Source organism: Grampus griseus (genome assembly GCF_964374135.1).
Source record: "Grampus griseus genome assembly, chromosome: 15".
Taxonomy (NCBI): domain Eukaryota; kingdom Metazoa; phylum Chordata; class Mammalia; order Artiodactyla; family Delphinidae; genus Grampus; species Grampus griseus.
The window spans coordinates 8034288-8052240 of NC_139009.1; the positions used below are offsets into that span (position 1 = coordinate 8034288).

The window sequence follows — 17953 nt, forward strand, 5'->3', positions numbered from 1 at the left end:
GCCATGGTACCAGGCCCAGGGCTGAGCACCGAGGGTGAGAGATGGGTCATCAGCCCCTTGCCGATTTGTCAGGCCCCCGGTCTGGCAGGTTGTCCTGTGACCACTAGTATTTTGGGGCCATGAAATCTGACTTTGGGCAAAGATAGCCATGGTCACCAGGCAGAAGCATGAAACAAGACCAGATGTGACCTCTATTCTGTGGGCTTATGTATGTGGTTGGAGGTCAATTTGTGGCTCAACTAAGGAAATTCCTTCCTAACGAAGCGGGAGCCCTTGAAACGTGAGGATTCGGCAGGGCTTGTTTGATGATGGTGCTGGCCAGTGCCGTGGGCTGGCACGGAGTCACACACACACACACACTCACACATTCAGGTCCTTCTTAAATAAGGGCAGACTGTGGGGTGTTTTTCATTTTTTTATTTTATTTTTTTATTTTTATTTTTTCTGTTATTATTAGATGGCATAAACTTTAAAAAAATTTTTATAGGAGTATAGTTGATTTACAATGTTGTGATAGTTTTAGGTGTACAGCAAAGTGAATCAGTTGTACATATACATATATCCACTCTTTTAGATTCTTTTCTCATATAGGTCATTACAGAGTATTGAGTAGAGTGAACACTATTTGGTATCATGTTTGTAGGAGTAGAGGAGAGAGGGTGGTAGGAAAGTGGGGAGGTATCTTACTCTTAATTACGAAATAGGAGAGGGTACTCCTTTCTTTATCCTAAAAAAAAAAAGAACAGGATATTCAGGAAGAAGGGTGCAGGTCTGGGTTTTGAACTGGGCGTGAGGCTAGTTGCAGCGAGCAGGGCCTACTCCTCATTGCGGTGCGCAGGCTTCTCATTGTGGTGGCTTCTCTTGTTGTAGAGCACGGGCTCTAGGCGTGCGGGCTTCAGTAGCTGTGGCACGCGGGCTTTAGTAGTTGTGTCTCGTGGGCTCTAGCACGCAGGCTCAGTAGTTGTGGCGCACGGGCTTAGTTGCTCCGCGGCATGTGGGATCTTCCCGGCCCAGGGCTTGAACCCGTGTCCCCTGCATTGGCAGGTGGATTCTTAACCACTGCACCACCAGGGAAGCCCCTCAGATTCCTTTTATCTGGGCCCCGTTGTAGCTTCTCTGTGCCTCTTTCATGACAAATTTCACATCCTTCTTTTAATAGTAATTCTTTACATTTTCTCTTATAAACCATAATGTTTGGGAACAATGCTACCCAAATTGTGGTCCCTGGACCAGCAAAGCCAGCGTCACCTGGGACCTCAGTAGAGGTGTGAATTCCCATGCCCATCCCAGAATCCGAATCAGAAGCTCTGTGGTGGGGCCCAGCAACCTGTGTTTTAGGAAGCCTTTCAGGGGACCCTCATGCACTCTCAGGTCTGGGAATCAATCTCCTGGAGGACATGAACTGTGTCCCAGTCCCCAGATCTTCCCCCAGAGCCGAGTGTGAGGCCCGTACATAGCACACGGCAGGCGTCCACTAAGTGTGTGTTTGGTGAATAAGTGGAGACCTTCTGAGTACAAATTGCCACACCCACGCTGAACCACGTTTGATCATCTCAGCAACCACACGAGGGCTCAATCTTCTCCACCCCATTCTACAAAGGTGGAGACTGAGGCTTAGGGAAGTTAAGCTTCTCGCGGAGGGTCACATAGTTAAGAAATGGTGCAGAGGCGATTTGGAACTGGCCTGGGCTGACCCACCTCTGAGAGTTGCCAGCAGAATTAATCTTGTAACATTCGCTAAAGCATTTGTCAAGTTCTGTCAGTATTCGGAGTCTCTGGTCTGTACAGTGATTTATTTTCCTAACTCAGCTTGTCAGAGAGTTCTGGGAAACTGGGAGGCAGAATCCAAAACGGGGAGCTGGGGAGACTCGGGCTGGCGCAGGCCTGGCAAAGATCTGGTAGGCGTTGCCTGCGTGAAATTTCTAGAGTCAGAGCCGAAGGAGCAGCTCAGGCGATGGCTGTTCAGCTTTGCCAGTTCCCTCTGGGCCTGAGCTTGCTGGGCTCTAAAATAGGGGATTGGACTAAATGAACAAGCAAATGCTACAGCCCCTGTCTGTTCTCAGAGCAGGTGCGCACATCAGCAAGGGCTGGGAGTTCAAGACTTCCTTGGAAAGGAGCACTCGCGTTACCCCAGGTGCAACCGGCCTGCCTGTTTTCACTCCCTGGCATTCAGAGACCGCCCACATGTGGGGACCACACCTTGTGCCCGAGGCCAGGGGCCAAGCGGGTGCTGTTTCTCGTCCCCCAGGGCACGGGCACTTCCCTTACCTCTGTGGGAACCTGAACGATGTCGTCGTGAGCCCTCTCCTGTACACGTGCTACCAGAACTCCCAGTCTATCTCCAGAGCGTATGGGCAGTATGGGGCCTCCACGATACAGCCCATCTCAGAGGAGATGCAGCTCCTGCTGACCGTCTACTATCTCGTCCAGCTGGGTGAGTCTCCCTCCCATTTCGTGGGAACCACTGGTGGAATAATCGCTAAAGACGGGAACCGCACAAGCCTTGATCGCTGACCCTCTCTTTGAACCCTGGTGAAGACCGCCTCTGCTGTCAGGTCACTGCAGTGCTCTCCACCCCGAGGGGCTGGGAAGGCCTTCAAGTAGGTCAAAATCTACAGTGAGAATTCAAACATGATTTCCCTGCCCTTCTAGGCGCAGAGATACAGCAGGAAGAAAACAATGGCTTTGCCCTCAAGGAGATTGTATCCTAGTGGGAGAGAGAAACAGTAAACAAGTGGAAAATAAGCAGAGGGAGGTGGGGTATGTGATTGTGGGGTTGTTTCAAGTTGTCAGAAAAGGCCTCTGTGAGGAGATGGCGTTTGGGTCGAGACCCGAGTGATGAGAAGGATCCAGCCTTATGAAGCTCTGAGGGAGGCAGAGGCGGGAGGATGGGTGGGCGGCAGGCGGGGCTGGAGCATGGAGCCCCAGGTCAGTGGGAGCCAGGGCGGCTGCAGAGTGAGAGCATGGCAGTGAGGGTGCTGTCAGAGAGAGGGTAGGGCCTCAGGCTAAGGTCAAGAGTTCGTATTTTAGACACATTGAGAAACAATTTGTATTTGTCGGCTCGGGCTGCCATAACAAAATACTATAGACTGCATGCTTAAACCTCACAACTTTATCTTCTCACGTTTCTAGAGGCTGGAAATCCAAGATGAGGGTGGCAGCAAGGTTGGGTTCTGGTGAGGCCTCTCTTCCTGGCTTGCAGACGGCTGCCTTCTCACTGTATCCTCTGTGCATGTGTGTGGGGACAGAGGGTGAGCTCTGGTGTCGCTTCCTCTTCTTAGAGTGCCACCAGTCCTACTGGCTTAGGGCCCCACCCTTCTGACCTCACTTAGCTACTTCTTTAAAGGCCCTATCGCTAAATAAGTCGTATTGGGGGTTAATACTTCAACATACGAATTTGAGGGGGACACAATTCAGTCCATAGCACCACTGCAATGTTTTGGGCAGGGGACAGATATGATCTGACTTTCATTTCAAGAAGACCACATGGGCTGCCATGTGTGGCCAGATGGTGCAGTCGTCCCAGGGAAGGCAGGTGGTGACTTGGACCACTAACAGCCACAGGGGAGAGATTGGGAAGGTCAGGATGGTGGGCTGTCTGTCTGAGGGACGTGAGGGAAAGACGGTGCTTGCATTTTGGCCTGAGCAACCAGGTGAGCCATGGCGCTGGAGGATGAGCGAAAGTCCCGTCTCGGCAATTTCAAGTTTGAGCCGCTGATGGGGCAGCCAGGTGGGCCGAGTCAAGGATTTGGATGTGCAGGTCTTGAGCCCCAGGGAGACGTTGCAGCTATAGGTATACATTTAGGAAACACCGGCTCAGTGACGATCTATATTAAAGCTGTGAGGCTGGATGAGCGACTGGGAGGGGTGGTGGATGGACGAAAGTGCCAGGGTTGGAGCCCTGGGACACTCGGTATTCAGGGACCTGGAGGAGATGGAGATGGAGCAGGTAGGGAGGAACCCTCAAGGGTGCTGCTTAGGACTGTCTGGAATCTGGGAAAATGTGCATGTGTTTCTCTTTCTCACTCTTACAATCCACATCCAATCCATCAGTAAGCCCGGCTTCATCCTGAATCCAACCTCGCCCACCTTCTCCATCAACACCTCCCTTGCCCAGGGTACCACTCTTACTCAAGCTAAGACAGCTCAAGGCTGCACAGCTGGTGCCGGGTGGAGCTGGATGGGGACACGTCTTCTACATCGAAGCGTGGTGCTCTTTCCTCCAGCTCACCCAAATATGAAATGTTGACGCATCAACCAGAAAATACCCATAGGGAGGAAAGCATTGAAGGTACTCAGTCTCACTAGTCATCAAAGAGACGCAAAGTTAACACATTAAACAAGTGATGCTTTTCTCAACTAAACTGATGGTAACAACCCAAACGATGCTATCCAGTGGAGCTGAGGGTGCAGCAGAACCAGGGTTATCGCGTGTCATTAGTGTCGTGGTACATTGAGACATTTAAACCATCTGGAGACAGTCTGATGATATGTATTAGTGGGCTCTGTAAGCCCGATTTAGGCTAAGGAACGTCCTATTCGTAAAGCTGTGTATTGCAGAAGTGTTCATAAATGTCCTTATCTGGAAGCAGTACAGGGGTCAACAGTAGATCAGCATCGCTCAGTCCGTGGTGGTGCCTCCCCGTCAGCAGTGCCCGTTAGCAGTGCTGTTTATGAAGGCCGTAAACGTCACGCAAGCATGATAGTGCCGTGATGGTGAGGGAAGCAGACACGCCTCGATGTCATAGGCCCGCAGTCATTATAACGGTGTAAAACCTGCACGTGGAAAAAGAAAGATGGAGAGGGGCTTCCCTGGTGGCGCAGTGGTTGAGAGTCCGCCTGCCGATGCAGGGGACATGGGTTCGTGCCCTGGTCTGGGAAGATCCCACATGCCGCGGAGCGGCTGGGCCCGTGAGCCATGGCCGCTGAGCCTGCGCGTCTGGAGCCTGTGCTCTGCAACGGGAGAGGCCACAACAGTGAGAGGCCTGCGTACTGCAAAAAAAAAAAAAAAAAAAAAAAAAAAAAATTGGAGAAACACACAAAAATAGTAGTGGTTCTGTTAGGATGGTGAGATGAGGGCTGCTTTCATCACCTCCGTCTATTTCCCAGCTGTCTCGCATACCATTTAACGTTAATCATTTAGGCTGCGTTATTTGAGAGTTCGTTTACACGCATTTCCCCAGCACGGCCCGGTTATATTGGCGTGAAGTTGCCGCGTGGGGCAGGTGCTGAAGCCCCTTCTGCCCGCCTTGTCGTTGCCAGCGGCGGACCAGGTGCCCCTGATGGAGGACCTGGAGCAGATCTTCCTGCGCTCCTGGCGGGAGTCGCACCTGACGGAGATCCGGCAGTACCAGCAGGCGCCACCGCAGCCCGTCCCGCCGGCGCCTGGGGCCGTGGCGCCCGTCACCTCTGCGCAGCTGCCCTGGCTGGCCGGCCTGGCCGCCAGCTCCTGCAACGACAGCGTGCACATCATCGAGTGCACCTACTCCCTGGCCGAGGGCCTCTCTGAGATGTTCCGCCTGCTCATCGAGGGCAAGCTGGCCAAGACTAACTACGTGGTGATCATCTGCGCCTGCCGGAGTGCCGCCATCGACTCCTGCATCGCCGTCACCGGTGAGGCCGGGCCCCGCCGCTGGGCTGCCGGGAGAGCAGTCTGGTGGTGCCCAGAAGCCCTCCTTTGCCGTCGCCCCCTTTCGCCTCTCGTGGCCCCGGGTTTGCAGCTGTGCTGGTTAGTAACAGCCGTTAGCGCACAGTAGCCCCTGGTGTGCCCTGAATAGTGCGCTTTGGGAAAAATTCCATTCCTCCTGGCGTCGAAGGTGAGCCGTTTCCGTTTCTCTAGAGAGACGGGGGGCAGGTTTGGATCTGGTTAGATGCAGGGAAAACCTGGGTCCCCCGTGCACCTGCTGGTCTGTGGTTTAATGACTCTGGCCCTCAGCTTCTTCAACTACCTAATGGAAATGAAAAAAAAAAAAAGGCCTTCTTGTGTTTGTGTGGGTTAATGAGCCAGTTAGCTAATTAATTATAAAAACATGTATTGAAGCCCTACTATGTGCAGTCACTGTTCTGGGGGCTGGGGACACAGGAGTGATGTCCCTGCTTTCCTGGAGCGTGTGTTCTGGTGGGGAGACAGACACCAAACGGCGCAGAATGTCCCGGGGGGAGGGGGGAGGGATGGAGGATTGCAGTAAATGCAGCATCCCAGTCATCTCTTGGCATTCCTTCGTCTTAAACACCTGTGTTTTTAATAAATTCTTTACATTGATTTCAGTAATATCTTTAGTAATAAACCTCGAGCCCCTGCTGTGTCAGGCACTGGGCTGAATATTTTATAAACATTGTCTTGTTTTATCCTCACAACAGTCCTGTGAAGTAGATGGTACTTTTAGCCACGAATTCCAGATGAGGAAGCTGGGTCAGCCTAGGTTACACAGCTAGTTAAGTGGGGAGAGAGTCAGGTTCCAAAGCCCATACTCGGGGATTTCCCTCTTATTGTCCCAGCTACTAAACTGGGCTGGGGGTGTGTACCCTTTATTCATTTCACCAACAGGAAGCCCTGCTCTTAGCCAGGAGTGGTGCTGGGCTTGCGGGATGGACGGAGAAAGAGATTCAGGCACAGACCCTGCCATCGAGGAGCTCACGTGCTAATTCTAAGCAGAGGGCCCAGTCCAAATTGTTGTTTGTTTTCCAGGAAAATACCAAGCCCGGATTCTTTCTGAGAGCCTTCTCACCCCTGCCGAGTACCAGAAAGAAGTCAATTCTGAGCTGGTTACGGGGAAAGTGGACTCTCTGGGAGCCTTTTTTAGCACCCTCTGTCCAGGTAGGCTTGTAGTGAGACAGGTGCAGATTCATAAATTGATGAGAAAGACACAAAGGGCAAGGTCGTCTCGGGATGGAGCCCATCCCCCGTGACCTGCTGAGGCTGGCCCGGATTTACATGTGTGGGCAGCCCTTCCATCTGTGGGGTCTCTGGCTGGCTGTTTCCTGCTCTGGCTGTGGGTTCTCTAGGGGGCGGCTTTGTGGTTTCTGTCCTTTGGGGGCACACAAGGGCCTTGTGCCTGGTTCTCCGTACCTCTCCGGCTCTGTCCATCTGTGGACAGTAGATCAGCATTGCCCAGTCCGTGGTGGTGCCTCCCCCTCTGTGTTGCCTCCCCCTCTGTGTTGCTTAAAGCTTCTCACTGGAGAAGTGTATTCTCTGTGCCTCATTCTGTGTCTCCTATGCCTTGAGTGCCCGTCTCCCTTCTTTTCCTGGCCACTCACCCTACAAGACTCACCCCATTTCCTCCCAGAAACTCGTGCTGGCCCCTCCTTCTCCAAGATGTGCTCAGACCCCTACCTCCTGACCTTTGGCACCTTGCTCTTCTTTCTTTCTGTCCTGGCACCTTCTGGGTCATAATGTAATTTTCTTTAGCACATACATCTGCCTTCCTGGGCTGTGGGCTCCTTGACAGGATGGGACACCCTATCTCTGGTGCCCCAGGCCCAGGACAGTGCCTGATACACAGCGGGTGTTCCATAGATGCATGCCGAGTTTCACTGAGACGGACGGAAAACCCATTTCTGTTATTCTCTCTGTTTTGGGCAGAGGGCGACATTGATATTTTGCTGGACAAATTTCATCAGGAAAATCAAGGCCAGATTTCTTCCTCCCTTACTGCCTCCTCCGTCACCAAATCAGCATCCCTAGATGTCGGCGGGACACGGGTATGCACAAGTGAGTGATGCCGGGGCGCTGGTGGCCAAGCTCTGGGCTGGTGAGGCAGCTTCCAGGGCCCCCAGGGGCTGCAAGGAGGCAGAGTCAGAGGCACCTCCAGCGGGCAGGGCATCTCCTTAGAATCGAGCAGACCTAATATCTAATTTTAGTTTTAGTCTTTGACGATAACAGTCTCATTTTACCCGGAAATGTACCTCTGTACAGTTTTCCTGAGATAGCACATTTCTCTGTTGATTTCCAGTTTATCGATGCACTGTTGAAATACTTTATGCATTCTAAGTTCCTGAAGGGCTGTGATGGTCTCCTCTTCCAGAGAACCTGTAACCTCTTCCAAAATCTAATCTCAGCGTCAGCTTCCCTGGGATGCCGTCCTTGTCCCCTCCAGGTGGAGTAGGTCACAGCCTCTGTGCCCCCTCGAGTGCTGTTCATCCTTTTATTTTTCAATTAGGAAAAGGGTGCGAAATGACCATCACGGTGGGTAGCCCGGAGCAGGCGCTCAGTGAATATTGGTGTTTTCCCCATTCCCTCATCCCTTTGTGTGCTAGACGGGGGCCCCCTGCTGATTCCCTAGCAGAGGTCCAGGGCTGTAGCCATCCGCTGGCGTGCACCTCACCTTGACGGGGTCTCTGGTTCCAGGTTGCCAGCTGGAGCCCCACCACATCCGGCCCTTCCAGCTCGCCGTGGCCCAGAAGCTCCTCTCCCACGTGTGTTCAATCGCAGATTCCAGCACCCAGAATCTGGACTTAGGATCCTTTGAGAAGGTGGACTTTCTGATTTGTATTCCACCCTCAGAAGTGACCTACCAGCAGACCCTGTTCCACGTCTGGCATTCAGGTACGGGCCTTTCAGGGGCAAGTGTGAAGTCTGTGTGGAGAAGCTTTGATCTGTTTGCGTTCAGGTTTGGATTCTAACACCATCTTTACTTCTAAAGTAGAGGGTGCCGTATCAACACCCCGGTTTCATAGCTCATGAAACTGCTGCCCGGAGGAAGCGTCTTGTCCACTATTTTATAATCTGTTAAAGGTAGAACATGACTTCAGTGTTCCCTCTGTCTCACTCAAGTCAGTGAAGTATGTCCTGATATCTGGCGTCAACTTAATGTATTTTCCCTGTGCTTTCAAGGGGATTAAACATGAACCACACAGAGAGTCAACGTCTTCACTCGGAGGGTTCACTCTGAGTGCTCTAACCTACGGCCTGGTGGCGTTCAGGCTGGAGATGATTTGGGTGGGTGAGAGGGGACCTTTCCCTTTCTTTCAGTCACCCACGCTGGGATCAGCTGCTTCACGAAGGCAGCTTTGCTGTGCCCCTGGGTGGGCTGTGTACATAGCACACTGGGGAGCAGACCCACCTCCAGGCCCTGCTCCTGCAGGCAGTGACACGACAGTCATTTGCACGGGAATCGGCCTCCCTGACTCACACGTTCCGCCTGCATCCCTGTAGCCTCCAGTCCCAGCGAGGAACCTGCCATATGGGAGATGCGCCTCAAGCATCTGCTGCTGAGTGAGAAGCTCATGACCGTGTTTGGAGTCACTGATGTATTTTCATGACCGTGTTTGGCGTTACTGATGTATCTTCACTGTGTTGCAGGGGTTTTGCTGGAGCTCGGCTTGCAGAAGGAGCACATGACCAAGCAGAGGGTCGAGCAGTACGTTCTGAAGCTGGATGCCGAGGCGCAGACCAAGTTCAAGTCCTTTCTGCAAAACTCCTTTCAGAACCCACACACGCTCTTCGTCCTCATCCATGACCACGCCCACTGGGATCTCATGAGGTTAGACTGGCTTTGGCACATGGCAGGGCTGGCATTTCCCTTCTTTGAATGAATATGTACGGATAATACCGTGGGTATAAGTGTTAAAAAGATGAATGGTGTTGGGGGCTTGGCATTTGTAGGCAGAGGCTGCAGGTGTATTTCAGACCTTAGGGCCGGAACTTACCTGAGAGATCATCTAGTGCAGCCTCTGAAAGGTACCATTATGGCAACGAGAGAAGGGAAGCACCTCACTCAATGTCGCAGGCTGGGGTAGGGGAGGGAGGGTATCAGTGGCAGAGCGACAGGTGCCGGGAAGGGATCCTGATGGGAGTAGCTCTGCCCAGGCCCCTTCCTGATGGAGCCCCACTGGCTCTGCACACCATGGGTCACAGCTGGTGCCCTTCCCAGGGGAGGTTTTACTTTCTCACTTCAGATGAACATAAATCGAGATGAATTTCACATGGTGTCAAGCCTGGAGTCTGGCAGGATTCCTGGGTGTTCACCAGGATTGGTCATGTCCATGAGACTGGCCTTGGGGTTGTGTGTTTAGACACTGCCGCTGACATGGACGAGGGGGGAAAGAAGATTGTGGGTTGGGTATCGGAGGAAGGCTTTGATTTAGCGCAGGGCCTGAAGCTCAGGGCTGGCCGGAGCCTTAAAGTTCGCCCAGTTAAAGGGTTTACATTCTCGCGTCCATGCACGGGCGCGGGGGAATTTGAACATTCTGAAGTATATAATGAGCTAAATTGTACACATTCATTGGGTGGGTAGGTTTCTCAGAGTGGCTACCTGCCACCCGAAAGGTGAAGCACTGATGTTTTCCTGTCCCCCTAGATTTACAGACAAGAATGCTGAGACCACTGACCCACTGAGAAAGGCTGAGATGCACTTGTCTCCTCGGCCCCGTGTCTGAAATGCTTCCCATTCCTGACCCTATACTTTAAAATTTAGTACAGAAGTTACCATGTTATGTCCTCTTTGGGTCATTTCAAGATCAGTAGGAGGACTTCCCTGGTGGTGCAGTGGTTGAGAGTCCGCCTGCCGATGCAGGGGACACGGGTTCGAGCCCTGGTCCGGGAGGATCCCACGTGCCGCGGAGCACCTAGGCCCGTGCGCCACGGCTACCGAGCCTGTGCTCTGGAGCCCGCGAGCCACAACTGCTGAGCCTGTGCTCCTGGAGCCCATGCCCTGCAACAAGAGAAACCACCGCAGTCAGAAGCCCGCGCACCGCAGCAAAGAGTAGCCCCCGCTCCCCGCAACTAGAGAAAGACCGCGCGCAGCAACGAAGACCCAATGCAGCCAAAAATAAATAAATAAAATAAATAAATTTATTTTTAAAAAAAAAGAAAGATCAGTAGGACTGTTGGAGAAAAGGATTTAAGGAGGCAGGTGTACAATCAGATGGGGCCGAGGGAGAAAAGGCGAGACTCATTGACAACTCCTGGGTGAGCGTTCCTGTGCTAGAGAAGCGGGTGGATTGTGTGTCTTGCAAGCAATTCTCTACAGACACTGCTCCCCCAGCCAAGCTTTTAATAAGTCGTGAGTGTTCCGGGGAGTCCCTGATGGGTACCTGAAGTGCAGTCATATTTAACTTTCATTTTGCTGGTCGTGGGCAGAGCCCTAAGCTTCGATTGCTGCCGGCATTGGGAGGCTCACAGTCAATTGATCCAACTGCCTGATTGTCGTCGGATGACAGGACAGTGCTTGCCATTGCACTTATCATTTCTTCTCCCTCTTCTGCTCTCTCAGTAGCACTGTTCATGACCTCTACTCCCAGAGTGACCCGTCCGTGGGGTTGGTGGACAGATTGCTCAACTGCAAGGAGGTGAAGGAGGCCCCCAACATCGTGGTGCTCCACGTGACCTCCTTCCCGTACGCACTGCAGACGCAGCACACCCTCATCAGTCCTTACAACGAGATACACTGGCCGGCCTCCTACAGTAATGTGAGTGTCCCAGGCCGCTGGGCCCACTGTAGCAATGACCTTGCGCTGGGAGAGATCCTGTTCACTAAAGACTTGACTGACTAGCCCAGTTGAGGCTCCGTGGGTTCCAGCTCCTTGGCTTTGATTCTACCCAGGGTTAGATTTAAACCCTTCTTGGTCTTTAGAAACCTTCCTGTGTGCATTCGTCGGCTCCCTGTCTCAGAGCATGTAACGCAACACAGTCGGTTTACTGTTTCTCTGGCGACTGAAGCTCTCTGAGCAGCGTTCTGAACACCTGCTCTCCTGGTGTTGGACGTACAGCCCTCTAGAGCTGTGGGGATTTGGACTCCACATGGGGTGACTCTAAGTTTGTCTAGAAGCCCTGGAAATGTTCCTATCTTTCCTACCCCTGCATCCTTCAGCAGCGAGATTCAAAATCTCCTTCCTCAAACTGAACGCACGTCCACAAACCCTGGTGAGCTTTATTTCAGCTTATCACCTGCCATTTTCTCATCAAAATAGAAGACAGCCGTCATTCTGGTAATTTGAGAAATCTGGTGGTTGGATCCCACCTAATTACACAAGCAATAAGTGGACATCAAGTTGCGGACTTTTTCGGAGTGTCTCGGAATCGTCCAGGGAACTTCTAAAGGTGCTAATGCTTGGGTTCCTTCCTGCCGATTCAGAATCAGAGGTAGCAACGGCATTTGTTTTTATGTAGCGCTTACCGTGAGCTAGGCAGGCACTGTTCTAAGTGCTTTATCATATGAACTCAGATAAGACACAGGTGCTAGGATGATTTCTGATTTACAAATGGGGAAAATGAGGCAGAGGGGAGGGGTTAAGCCACTTGCCTAAAGCCATGCAGCTAGAAGGTTCTGGAGCCGGGATATGACCCAGTCCAGCGAAATCCACGGCCCTCATGTTTAACCACTGTGCTGCTTGAGGGTGAAGTTCATGCCTTTGTAATTTTAGCATCCTCCCACAACTTTGCCGTGCTCTGAAGTTTGATAAGCTCTGATGCTAGTTGGGGAGGAATTTTATATCAGTGTGGGTAAAATTGGTTGGATAAATGCATTTCTTTCTGCTGATTTAATAGCAGCTGAATGCAAAACAGTTGATTTGTCTATTCCTAAAACCAGCTAAAATTGTTGGAAAGAAGCAATTTTAACAAAGGAAGTTGTGTGTTTAAAAAAAAAAGAGTCTGATTTTCTTCTTGGCGAAGGCACTGGGGTCAACTGAATGGAACAGTCTTGACTGACGGGGAGGCGCCGACCCTTACGCGTGGAGTGCTCTGTGCTCTGGGGCGCAGAGGAAAGACAGTTGTAAAACGTCACCCAGGGGATTGCAGAGTCAGCACAGTTCAGATCAAGATGCCTGTCCAGGTCATCTGTGCGCCCAGCATGTGACCCCTTCAGTCCCCACAAAGGCAGTGTTTGCGTGACCGATGCGCTTCTGTTTTAGGGAGTGGACTTGTATCCTGAGAATAAGAAGTACTTTGGGCTGTCCGAGTTCATCGAGTCCACCCTCTCAGGACACAGCCTCCCCTTGCTGAGATACGACAGCTCCTTTGAGGCCATGGTCACCGCATTGGGAAAAAGGTACCCGTCTCTCTTGAAGTTACTAAAAATGCTCCGTAGTCAAGTACAAGGTGAGGGATGTGCAGCCAGGGAATTCCAGGGAGGGGCCACCGCTCTCCCTTCCTGGGTGACTCAGTCCCTCCGTTAAAGGGATCCTGGTTTATTTCTCGTCTTGCATTTTGGGCCGGTGATGTTGTTCCAGAAAATTTGAGAGATGAGAATGGGCAGAAATATGCTAGAATGTGGGATTGCATGTCTGAGACTCAAGGGAGGGCAAGAAAATGGGAGGTGAGATAGCAAAAGGCGTCAAGGAAGAGAGCGTGGCGGTCAGTCGGCTTTGTCTTTATTTCCTTTGCACGTCATCTACTGTGTGCTTATTTCTTGCCAGTCACTGTTCTTACTTTCATTACGTTATTTAGTCCTCCCGACCTCTCTGAGCCAGTTGCTATTATTATTTCCATTTTGCAAGTAGACTGAGACTCAGGGAGACCCCGTGGCTTTCTCAGGCCACACGTCTAGCGAGTGACAGAACTGGGTGTGAACCCAGAGTCAGTGCTACCTTTTCAGCCCTGTCACAGCAGACCCCTGAGGTGGATATCAGCACTGCCGTCTTACAGATGAGGGAACTGAGGCTCAGGGGGGTTAAGTGCCGACATCCACACGGTTTATACGTGGAAAAGCCAGGCCAAGTTTTACAGACTGTCTAATACAAAACAAAGTGAATGGCTCTGCCGCCAGTTGTGGGTGGTGAACTGAGCTCTGCCATCTCCCCTCGTGGTACCTCATTTGTCTCGCTTGCTGACAAAGGGATTGAATTAGACGTGTGCTTCCCAAGCTGTGCTCCAGGCTATACTGCTGGATCCTAATAGTTGTTACGTCACGAGGGGTTCCATGGTCATGTGTGTTTGATAAACCTTACATTTAACAAAGGATTCTTCTCGCAATGAGAGTTCTCAAAGCCTTCAGGGTGCCGTGTGTGCTATAAATCTCCAAGGGACGGCTAGAGCGTGCGGCATCTCCATGGTCTCATGGGATTCGTGTTCCCCGGAGCACCCTTTGGGGAGCTCAGTCCCTTTCAGCTCTGATGCTGAGGGGTTTAATCAGGCCACTTCTCCAACTCGTGGATCGTCAGCTGAGCTCTCGTAACCTTGCTGAGGGAAGACACCCGCCAAGATTTTACACTAAGGCTGTGAGAACTGACCTTTGTCCTGCCTCTGCTTCTCTGCCTGGCTCCCCAGCTTCTCCTCGTGCAGGAAGCATGTGCTGAGTGCTTAGTGATCTGTAGACGCTGGGCCAGTATTTTCCATTTATTGCCTAATATAATCCTCACAATGGCGCAGTGAGATAGGAGACACTGTTATTCCCCCACTTGACAGAGAAAGAAACGAAGACTTGGGTTAGGTCACTTGCCCAAAGTCATGTGGGGGGTTTGTAGTGAAGCCAGACCAAATCCTGGTCACTTAAGTCCAAAACAGTAGACCTACTAAACTGTACGGAGCGAGCTCTCACACTGGTAGAAGGCCAGAGTGATCGTGGCACCATACCTCCTGGCTCTACTCTTCATTACTTTTAACTTTAGGCAAATCATTGAACCTGCCTGAACAGTCTGCTTTCAAGCGATACTGTGCCACTTCCTGTATAAGATTCTTACAATAGTATGTTTCCATTGCTCTCCTCCTAGGCTTTGTGCTTTTGTTATCATACATTTCACTATATATGTTATAAACTCCCCAGTAAATCGCATTTGCTTTAGGCAGTCGGTCATCTTTTAAAGATATTTAAATAAGAATATTTTTTAAGACCTCCTTTTTTATTTATGCACATAGTTAATACTTCCAGTGCTCTTCATTCCTTTGGGTAGATCCAGATTTTTATCTGGCATCATTTTCCTTCTGTCCAAAGGACTTTCTTTAACATTTCTTGGAGGGAAGGTCTGCTGGTGATGAATTCTTTCAGCTTTTATGTGTCTTTAAAAGTCTTTATTTTGCCTCATTTTTGAAAGATATTTTCCCTGGGTATAAAATTTAGGTTGACTTCTTTCTTTCAAAGTATTAAAGATGTTGCTCTACTATCTTCTGACACACATTGTTTCAAACCAGAAGTCTGCTGTCATCGTCACCTTTGTTTCTCTCTGTGTAATGACCTCTCTTCCCCACCACTCCCTCCCAACCCCGGCTACTTCAAAATGTTTTAAATTTGTCACTGATTTTAAGCAATTTGATTAAGATAGGCCTTGGTGTGGTTTTCTTCATGTTTCTTGAGTTAATTGAATTTTCATCAAATACGAAAAAATTTTAGTCATTATTTCCTGAAAAATTTTTTCTACGTCTCTCCTTTCCCCTTTTAGAGTGATCCAATTGTACATATATTAGCCTACTTGAAGTTGTTCCATAGCTCTCTGATGCTACAGTCATTATTTTCTGTTTTCCTCTGTTTCATTTTAGATCCTTTCTATTGTTATGTTTTCAAGTTTACTAGTGTTTTTTTTTTTCTGCTCTCAGTCACATCCAGTTTATTTTTATTTTTCACAAAAGCAAAATAGTCATATAACAAGGTTCCTAAGAGAAGAAGAAAGGCAATTTCAGGTAGCACATACATGAAGGTACACACTGACAAATTGATAATAAATTGTTACTTGTGTTTGTTTATTAATAAGGACTGTTCCTTGCAAGTGACTGAAACCCAACTTCAACTACTTTAGGAAAGGGAGAGGAATGCACTGACTCATGAAATAAAAGGAGAGGTTGAATAAATAAACCACAGAACCCGATGCAGCTGGTTTCAGGAGCAACTTAAGTTAGGTATTAAACACTGCCGAGACTGTGTTGTCTTGTCTTTGGTATTTTTCTGTGTTAGCTTTATTGTATCTCATCACACACTGGTGTCTTCCATGTGCTGACATCATCCCTAGCTGCTGCTGAACTTCATATTCTCCAGCTTCTAGAAGGGGACTGATTCTTATAAATAGTTTGAAAAATCCCAAGAAAAGACTGATGACCCATCCTGGGTCAGGTAGCCATTCCTGAACTGATCCATTGTAGCTGGCAGGGCCGGGCCAAATACCAAGATGGTAGCTCCCATGAGAATTCAGGATCCAGTTTTTTTTCTGTTTCAGACATTTTAGTTTTCATCTCTAGAATCTGAGTCTTTTTTATATTTCCATTTAAAAAGCTCAATTTTTCCTGTATCTTCTTAAACATATGGAATATAGTTATAACAATTGTTTTAATGTTCTTCTCTACCAATACTGTCATCTGTGTTGTTTCTGGGTCCGTTTCTATTGGTTGATTTTCCCCCTTCCTTATTATGGGCTGTATTTTTCTGCTTCTTTACATATCTGGTAATTTTTGAGAGGATGCCAGACATTGTGAATTTTACCTCGTTGGGTGCTGGATATATTTGTATTCCTATAAATCTTCTTAAGCTTTGTTCTGAGATACAGTTAAGTTCCTTGGAAACAGTTTAATTCTTTCAGGTCTTGCTTTTAAACTTTGTTAGGCAGGACCAGAGCAGTTTTTAGTCTAGGGCTAATTTTGTTCACTACTGAAGTGAAACCCTCTAAGTACTCTACAATATTTCATGAATTTTGATGTCTTCCACACTGGCGTTGGGAACGGGAACTATTCCAAGCCCTATGTGAGTTTGAAGTCTTGTTCCCTCTCATCCTTTTGGATGGTCCTTTTCTTGGCTTTGGGTAGTTTTCTCACATATATGCACTGATCGCTACTTAGCTGAGGACTTGAGTGGGACCCTCTGCGGCTCTCCTGAGTTCTCTTATCTGTGCAGTTCTCTCCTCTTTGGTAATTTCCCCCATGAACTCTGGCTGCCTTGGTTTCCCTGGACTCCAGATCTTTCCTCAACTCAGGGAGACACTGGGGCTTGCCTGGGCTCCTCCTTCCTGAGCAATCCTGGGAACTCTTTCCGGGTGGAAACCGGAGACTCACCTAATTTCTTTCCCATCTCGAAGGATCACTGTCTTCCGTTGCTCGTTGTCTTGAAACACTGTTGTTTCATATATTCATCCAGATTTTTAGTTATTTCTGATGGAAAAATAAATCTGGTCCCTGTTACTCTGTCTTGGCCTGAAGCAGAAGTCTCTGCTTGTCCTTTGAGCAGAGTGGAAAGCGGATGTTGGACGTGGGGAGAAGAGTGTGCTGCTCCCTAAGGGACACCTTGCTCTTCTTCCCTTGCTCAAGGTGACGAGGGGCCACCACAGCTGGGGCAGTGCTGTAGAGTGGAGACAATGCATTTTGCACTCTGCTCTCTTTCTTCCTGGGCACTACTTGGCCAGTGCACCAGGGGCAGGGTAAAGCAGTGCTTGGGCCACTGGTCCCCTTTGTGTCAGAACCTGCAGACCCTTAATGCCTTCCCAAGATGGCACTGGTATTGGCAAGTCTGCCAGGCCAACTCTTCAGTTCATAGACGCCATAAAGTAGTTGAGTGCTAAGGAGAAAGAATGAACAAAAGTATAACGATGGGCAGAAGATATCAGAGATACTGTTGGAAGGTGAGCTGACTGCCCTGATAGAACTCACAGGGTGACACGGGCCGTGGGGATGTTCCTGTCTTTGTAGATCAAGAAACTACTTTATCTTTGCTCCAAAAAGCCACTGAGTCAAGGGACTCATTCCATCTAAATAAACCGCCAAGAGCATTGCCTATAAATGGAACATCAATTTGTCTATTCCTACTGGAAACACAGAGCGACATCCAGTGACTTGGGTTTTTCTGGTGGTGTTCTGGGGTCTGTCTCTGGCACAAGGGTCAGAGCTGTTCTGGCAGTGCACGTAGTTGTGGGACGGGTCTCCCCCTTCGTGTGACCACAGCTTCTGAAACAAAAACTGGGATTCTTGGTTTGACCGGCTGTGTTTGGATTTGTAATTCATCTGTCCAATTAAAATCACATTAGTTGCATTTCTGATAACTCACTGTACATGAAATGAATGATATGCCTTTAGGATGGTCCCCCAAATCTGGGGTAAGTG

The 17953-nt window shown here is 49.7% G+C and overlaps 1 protein-coding gene across 1 annotated transcript in view; it reads left to right on the forward strand.

The window, feature by feature from the left end:
• Window positions 1-17953, forward strand: part of GREB1 (growth regulating estrogen receptor binding 1) — an 82199-nt gene that overhangs the window by 34403 nt on the left and 29843 nt on the right. The window contains exons 10-17 of the mRNA XM_082672523.1: window positions 2249-2434; window positions 5263-5613; window positions 6689-6817; window positions 7583-7711; window positions 8348-8545; window positions 9302-9482; window positions 11217-11409; window positions 12853-12989. Coding sequence (XP_082528649.1) covers window positions 2249-2434; window positions 5263-5613; window positions 6689-6817; window positions 7583-7711; window positions 8348-8545; window positions 9302-9482; window positions 11217-11409; window positions 12853-12989 — 1504 coding nt within the window. The remainder of the gene's footprint in view (window positions 1-2248; window positions 2435-5262; window positions 5614-6688; window positions 6818-7582; window positions 7712-8347; window positions 8546-9301; window positions 9483-11216; window positions 11410-12852; window positions 12990-17953) is intronic.